Source organism: Rutidosis leptorrhynchoides, chromosome 6 (assembly GCF_046630445.1).
Source record: "Rutidosis leptorrhynchoides isolate AG116_Rl617_1_P2 chromosome 6, CSIRO_AGI_Rlap_v1, whole genome shotgun sequence".
Classification (NCBI taxonomy): Eukaryota; Viridiplantae; Streptophyta; class Magnoliopsida; order Asterales; family Asteraceae; genus Rutidosis; species Rutidosis leptorrhynchoides.
This window is the reverse complement of record NC_092338.1, coordinates 208,103,454-208,111,116: the sequence shown is the minus strand read 5'-3', so window position 1 is coordinate 208,111,116 and position 7,663 is coordinate 208,103,454. Positions and strand designations below refer to the sequence as shown.

The 7,663-nt window shown below is 34.8% G+C and overlaps 1 protein-coding gene across 1 annotated transcript; it reads left to right on the top strand.

Annotated features, from left to right (window-relative positions):
• Positions 1-4,439: 4,439 nt before the first annotated feature.
• Positions 4,440-7,309, top strand: LOC139855409 (uncharacterized). Its single transcript, XM_071844624.1, has 4 exons — positions 4,440-4,761; positions 5,090-5,685; positions 6,174-6,265; positions 7,077-7,309. Exons 1-4 carry the CDS (start codon positions 4,680-4,682, stop codon positions 7,081-7,083), a joined length of 777 nt encoding a protein of 258 aa, XP_071700725.1. The 5' UTR covers positions 4,440-4,679; the 3' UTR covers positions 7,084-7,309.
• The last annotated feature ends 354 nt before the right edge of the window (positions 7,310-7,663 follow it).

The window sequence follows — 7,663 nt, the reverse complement described above, 5'->3', positions numbered from 1 at the left end:
TTAAAAGATATCGCATGTACATTACATGTGGGTATAGGATACGGGCTCATTTGTACCATGCAGGATTTAAATCTTGTGGTCTATCAAAATGATGAATTTTATTGTTTTTAAGATAAACCTATGAACTCACCAACCTTTTTGTTTGATACTTGAAAGCATGTTTATTCTCAGGTATGAAAGAAATCTTCCGCTGTGCATTTGCTCATATTAGAGATATTACTTGGAGTCATTCATGACATATTTTAAAAGACGTTGCATTCGAGTCGTTGAGTTCATCAAGATTATTATTAAGTCAATTATAGTTGGATATATTATGAAATGGTATGCATGCCGTCAACTTTCGATGTAATGAAAGTTTGTCTTTTAAAAACGAATGCAATGTTTGTAAAATTGTATCATATAGACGTCAAGTACCTCGCGATGTAACCAAGTGTAATGTATTCGTCCTGATGGATTAGGACGGGTCCTTTCACCAGCGCGCCAGAACAAAGACTCGCACTGCATACAAACGGCCGTACAGTCCCCTGAATCAGCGTATAAAGGAGATAAGTCTACGCAAACACAAGGCAATTGTCAGAAAGTATAAACAGGCACGAAAAGAGGAACGAAAAGGCACGAAAAGAGGAAAATCACTTGTGCACTCAACAACGGTATCTGCCAGTAAAATGAGCTGTTTTATGAAAGTAGCAGAACTACTTTATAAAGCTAGCAAAGCTGCAGTTCACTTTACAAATCAGCTGCTTTAACAAATGGGGAAAACCTAAACACCCACAATAACAAAAGGAATGCAGAACTCCAGTTCACTTTTTACAAAATAAAGGTAGCAGAATTTTTACACAAATAGAAGACATACTAATGCTCACCAGAATATTGATACATGCAACAAACAACAAATAACAAATACCAAAGATATAACAAATAAGGCACAATATAACCCTTGGTTACAAGAAACGGTTTGCTTTTGTTAATCTTGTCTTTTTTGTTAAAGGTTTAGAGGGGAAACTACTGACAAACTGAGGTTTAAAATGTGCTATTTACAAAACAAAGAAAATCATTCAGGAAAAATTAAATTTATTTAAATGAAACACAAAAACAACAAACAAATAACAAAAAACATGAGGTATAGGTAATTTCCAGGCTAGCAAATGTGTAAAGCTATCAATTTTAGTGGCTCTTGCACTCCACAATGGCAACAAAAATACAAAATACATATTCCAGGCTGAAACTGTTATTTGCTATCTAGTAAAATAAAACAAATCTAATGAGCATAAAAAACAGCATACACATATAAAATACAACACACATATATGAAAAGCACAAACAAACAAAAGACAACATGATCCAAGATATTGCAAGTCACAGTAAAACAGCATAGAAACAAAAAATAAATTAAGGCAAAGATAGTGCACTTGACAGTAAACCAGCATACATATAGTCAGACAAACTGCAAGAACAAATATTTGTTAAAACTTTTTAAAAGAGCATCAACAACAATAAAATCGAATAAGAAACAGTAGCATACCATCAGCAGAATTCGAAGCACTTTCTGAAACAGAAGCACCAACTACATTCGATTGGGCTGAGTTTTTTTTCCCCTTTTTTGATAACCCCTCATAACGGGAATTACCAAACAATGAAAGGGCAAAAAATCAAAACGACTGAGAATGAACAACAGGCTGAACAACGCAAGAACAATGCGAAAACCACAACCAAGAATAGAAATAGAACAACACCAATTAAAAAGATTAAGAACAGAGTAACGAACCCGTAAGCAATTGTCTTTCTGCAACCAATCGATTTTCTGTAACCAAGGAGAGAAATTGGTTTGGAGCAACTGTGAAGAATCCATGGGAAATCAGTAAGCTATAAAGCAACAGGGTAAGGGAGGAAGGAGCAGGGTGAGGGAGAAGGGAGCAGGGTAAGGCGACAGAGAAAGAGGAGAGGGTGAGCAGTAGCTGGTCGGACGGTATGTATCTCCTTTCTCCACTCAAACACTGAAAGTCAGCAGCCTACAGATACAATATACAAACACAAAAATTTTTTTTTAAAAAAAAGGCATACCTTGGAAACGTGAACAGTAATTTCATGTGAGGGGAGCTGCCACGTGGACCAATCAGATTGCGAAGAATACTTTCCCTAATAGAAGATGGGTAATTTGCTGTCAAATACTCCGTAATATTTTATAAAAATAATAAGTTTTGCAAAAGGGAATGTGATTATTACACATCATTTTTATCCATATACACCTAATTACTAATATATCCTTAATTATATTTAGAAAAATAATATAAGTTCAATTCTTTAAGAGTATAACTATAAATTTATAAGACAATAATGTAGATAAATTAAAAAGTGGTATGTGAAAATCAACTTCCTTTTTAAAAAGGGAGATTATCCTCACACGCCATTTTTTCATCCATATTTTTTTTGAACAACAAATAGAATTTCATTTCATTAGAAAACATGGAATACAAGGAGCATAGCAAAGCTATGTAAGAACACGAAAAGTACACGAAGAACACGAAACCTAATCAACTACATACATGAGCTAAAATCAATAAACATATGAGATGCAAAGGCTACAACTCAAATGAATAAAACTAAGGAGCGGAGAGGTATGTAGCCGAATTTGAGAGCCAAGTAAGCCAATCTAATTTTCTTGTCTTCGATCTATTGGAAATTCACTCGAACGATTTTACTTGAATCTCATTGAGAGCTACCGGGTTATTCCAACATTTGCCATGAAACACCATATTGTTACGTTTTTTTCAAATGAGATAAGCATACGTTCATAACGAAGCTTGCCATACTTTCTTTCCAAACACGACATTGCATTGTTGTTGCTAGAACCTTTGAAAATTTCGGGAAGGCTAAAAAACGAAAAGTTACCCATGTTCCGCCAATTGAAGACACGATCCCACACATCCATAGCATGTTTACAAAAAATGAGAGAGTGGTCACGGACTCTAAGTCATCATCGCAGAGTGGACATCGCACGCTATTAAGATCTATACCCATTTTATCCAATTCAAGTCTAACGGGAAGTCTTTTTTTCAACGCCCGCCAAACGAAAATTTCAATTTTTTTAGGATTAAGATTATTTCGCAATGTACCTTGGTTTGAGACATAGTTGGACATAATGTTTTCATCAATTACCGAAGAGAGATCCTTGACCCTGAATACGCCATCTGAGGATAAAGAACATCTCCATTTGTCGCTGCTATTCTGCAATGAAACGATCCTTGACGCTGATATCCTGCCTCTGTTCAAGTCTATATAGTCTCCGAAAAACATGACACAATTTATTGTCTCCAATCCATTGGTCATGCCAAAACGCTGTCGACCCGCCATCACCAATTGCTTTGTTGAATGATCTTTTAAAATGCACTTGACAAACTTCTATATCTTTACCTGCAAAAATAATATTTTTTTCACACACCTCGTGTTGAAAGGTGATTTGCATCACCTTCCAACTCAAGGCCACCACAAGAACCATGTATGCTTCGAATGACTTTGACCCAAATTGAGTCGATTTCGGTTTTAAACCTCCACTACCACTTTCCCAATAAAGCTAGATTTTTACTTTTTAAGGACCCAATGTTTAACCCCCAATTCCCAAAAGAATTTATGACACTCTCCCATTTTACCCACGAGATTTTTGAATCCGAACCCGAATCCACCCAAAAGAATTTTCGTCTCACACTCTCAAGAAGTTTTAACACACAAGGTGGAGCACGATAGAGCGAGAAGTAGTACAATGAAAGACTCGTAAGAACCGATTTAATAAGGACTAATCTTTCCCCAAATGACATCGATTTCATTTTTCAACCCGAAAGTCTACTATTGAATTTATCTATTACCACGCTCCAATCACTTAACTTTTTCATCCTCGAACCAAAGGACAACGCGAGATAGATGAAAGGAAATTCACTAACTTGACACCCATATGTTGTGATAAATTCTCAAGTTCATCATGCCTTATACCAACACCATATACACAACTTTTTTGAAAGTTAACCTTTAAACCCAAAGCAATTTCAAAGCACTTGAGGATGTTCATAAGGTTGCAAGCGTTCAATCGACTCCAATCCCCGAAAAAAATTATATCATCCGCATATTGTAGGTGGGAGATTGGTACTTTATCAATACCTACTTCAACACCTTTGAAAAGACCTTTTTTCGTAGCCACTTTAGTCGGAATATTTAAGTCTTCCGTCGCAAGTATAAAAAGAAAATGTGAGAGAGAGTCTCCTTGTCTTACCCCCGACCAAGAGGTAATAGGAAGCTATTACAAGTATAAAAAGTTGAACTTTCTAAGATTATAACTGTGATTTTATGAGATAAAAGTGTATATAAATAAAAAAGTCATCTGTGAGAATTATTTTCTTCTCCTAAAGTTTGAATTTATTTTAAGGAAAAAAAAAAATCACATGCACCAGCTCCCAATACGCCCATTCTCACATCATCTGCAACCTGCCAAAAGTGCCAGTGGCCACTATTTGTTTTAGTTACAAGTTTGAATAATAATTGAATTGAAATTGAATCTACATTTAACAAGATTCATTCATCCTCTAGTCAAGGCCCTACTTCCATTTTACAGACAGACAAACAAGAACCAACAACAACTCCCCAAAATCCATTTCCATTCATTCATAATTCAATAATTCAATAATTCAATCATGCCATCAGGTGCTAAGAAACGAAAAGCTGCCAAAAAGAAACAGGTTCACAACCCATCTACTACAACTAACCCTAATCAAGGTACTAAATCATAAATTATCAATCTTTTCCATTTTTAATTCATGGGTATGGCCCAAAACTCCTTAATTTATAATTAAGTTTGCATCTTTAGTGTTTATACATCTGTCTACTTCAATAATATTGGTTATGGGTTGTGGGGTTTTGCTTATCTGTATTGGGTTTATAATTTCATTTAATTTGTTATTAAAGTTTTGAACTTTATTACTTTTGAGTTGTTTCACAACTGCTCACACAGTGTTATAGCTATTTAGGGTTTTATTTCTGGTAGATCATTCTTGTGATTGATTAAAGTACTTTTACTTGCTTTAAATGGATCCGACTGTTGCAGGAGAGAATGAACTTAATTCTTCGACATCACTAGATCCTTCAATAGTGGTTGAAAAAAGAGAAGATGATAACAATTTGAAGGATACTAATGAGATTGAAATAGGGTTGAAATCGAAAAGTTCTAGTTCGAGTTCTAGTGATAGTTCCGATGATGAGGCTAATGTGGTGGAGAAGGCAGTGGTTCTTGAATCTGCTCCGGCTGAATCGGTTCCAGTTATCGAATGTTCGCCTGGAACAGTTACACCAATTGTTGATCCGGTTAAACCTGTCGATTCGTTGCTAGAAGAAGTTGAACAAGTGTTTAATGAAATTAAGAATGAGGAGAAACAAGCGGTTGTGGAGGAAACGCCCACAATTGTAGAGGAACAAGCGGTTGTTAGTGAAATTTTGAAAGATGATTTACCGACTTCTAGTGTACTTATTCAACCGGTCTTGAATGAAAATGAGGTGGAGAAGTTGCCATTGCAAGATGAAAAGGTTTCTTTTGAATCGAATGAATGTGTAGTATCATCTACACCTCAAAAAGACTCTATTTCTGAAGTTAATGTTGCAGAGTGTACAAATGAGGCTGATACAATTGAATCCTCTGATAAACAGGTACGCTCTTCTTGTAACTAAATGTTTTATTTTTACATTTGATCTGTCAATATATTTTGGATGAGAATTAAGAAGTGGAAATTTTGACCTGTTTACTTATGACTGGGCCAATTTGTGTTATGGTTTTTCCCCAGCAAGTCAAATAAAAAAAATAACTTAAGATGAAATGAGTCAAACAGGTCTGTTCAATGTTTTCCAAAGTGTACCTTTTGGGCCTATAGGCTAAAGTCTCCTAAATATAGTTGTAGTCGAAAAGGTAGATTATAATCGTAATAATAGAGTTTATGTGATTGTATTTGAAACGCATAAACTCTTTCTAGAAAATGGAGAAAAAATTTCTGCAAGTCAGCTCAACATGTTTTAATTGATACTAACATCCCGATTCAACCTAAGATTATTTTGACCTTTTTTATGCAGCTCAGATTGCCACTTTCATTCAAAATGGAGAAAAAGATTCATGTTTTTATATTGTTTTGAAAATTATGCAGGTTAATGTGGCTTCAACTCCACTATCAATACAAAAAACAACCTCATGGAAGAATTGTTGTGGATTATTCGAGCTGTTTTCTGGATCCGAGAGGTAAGATATGATGTTCTTATTTCCTGTGATCTTTGCAATGGTTGTTTTACTTTCCCAATTTAGGATTAGGTTAGGTTGACCTGTCAACCCCTATTTTTCTCCTTTTTTTTTTATACATATACAAGTATATTATTATTTTATTATTAAATATAATGCCATCATTTATATAAAAAGTTTCAAAATTTGGAATATACTGAGATTTCGTTAACATTTTGGATGGGAAGCAATGTAACCCGAATTCACCCGTTGTTACGTATGAGCTGGAATTGATTTGTATGTAAGACATGATAAAGTGATTATTAGACCTTTAAGCTTCCAACTCTGGACCAATCGGATTTATCTAGATAGGCCCAAAATCATAGGTTAGAATTGATGAAATGTATGAGTATAAGTGAGTTGGGTAGTTTGTACAAACATATACGTGTTTAAATATGTATATCTTACCAGTAAACGCTGACACAAATTGACTCGCTACATGAACTTCTTAAGCATACGCAATATCTAGAGACATGGGTTGACATGAAATGGGTTGTGATTGATCCACAACACTTTTTGTCCAAGAGTTGTACAATTTTATAAGTAATAATTAGTTTGTCAAAGAGACTAATCTAACTTATTTAATAAAGTGGTTCAAAAGGTTTGTATGTAAAATATACATATTGGATGACCCATTTTCTTTTAGGTATGTTATAACCCAGATCGACCTGTTCTAAATTATTACAATGACATATCATTTTCAATGGTTGCTGCTAATTACTATGACTTTTACACAGTTTGTTGTTAACATTTTCATTCATTTGTTTGAATACAGAAACTGATCATTTCAAGCCATGTGGTTGCTGGCCGTTTCATGAATCTAGTCAGGCTACAAAACATAGGTTTTGTCCTTGGAGAAAGCTATTTTTGGTTTACTTTTTTTTTTGCATCATTTTTTTACCTGTGATACTCGATAATATTTGTGTGTGTGTTGTGGTGCTATTTTTGTTGTGGTATATGTTGGTGCAATTTACGATCAACTTCTTATACAAATCTATGGTTGGGTCACTTTAGCATAGGTTTGTTAGCTATGTTCATCAATGCTCCGGGCCCTTAGCAATAGAATATGTTGCAGGGCAGTTATCAACATCTTTATTGGGGCTCACAAAATTAGTTATCAACATTAGTATCTTTCAAATAAAAGAGAGCTAGGCTAAGCTGGCAAGATTAAAGGTAGTTCTACACGGTTTGCTAATAAATTATGTTGTCGTCCGTGACATTTGGTATGTTGGAGTCACGCTTTCGCTTATAGAAAATGACGAATCAATATAAGAGTATCGTTGTTCGAGGTGATCATTGTCTAGGTGGATTGGAGTAGGCGAACACTAACATAGGTCATAGAGTAGTTAGGAGAACATTGTG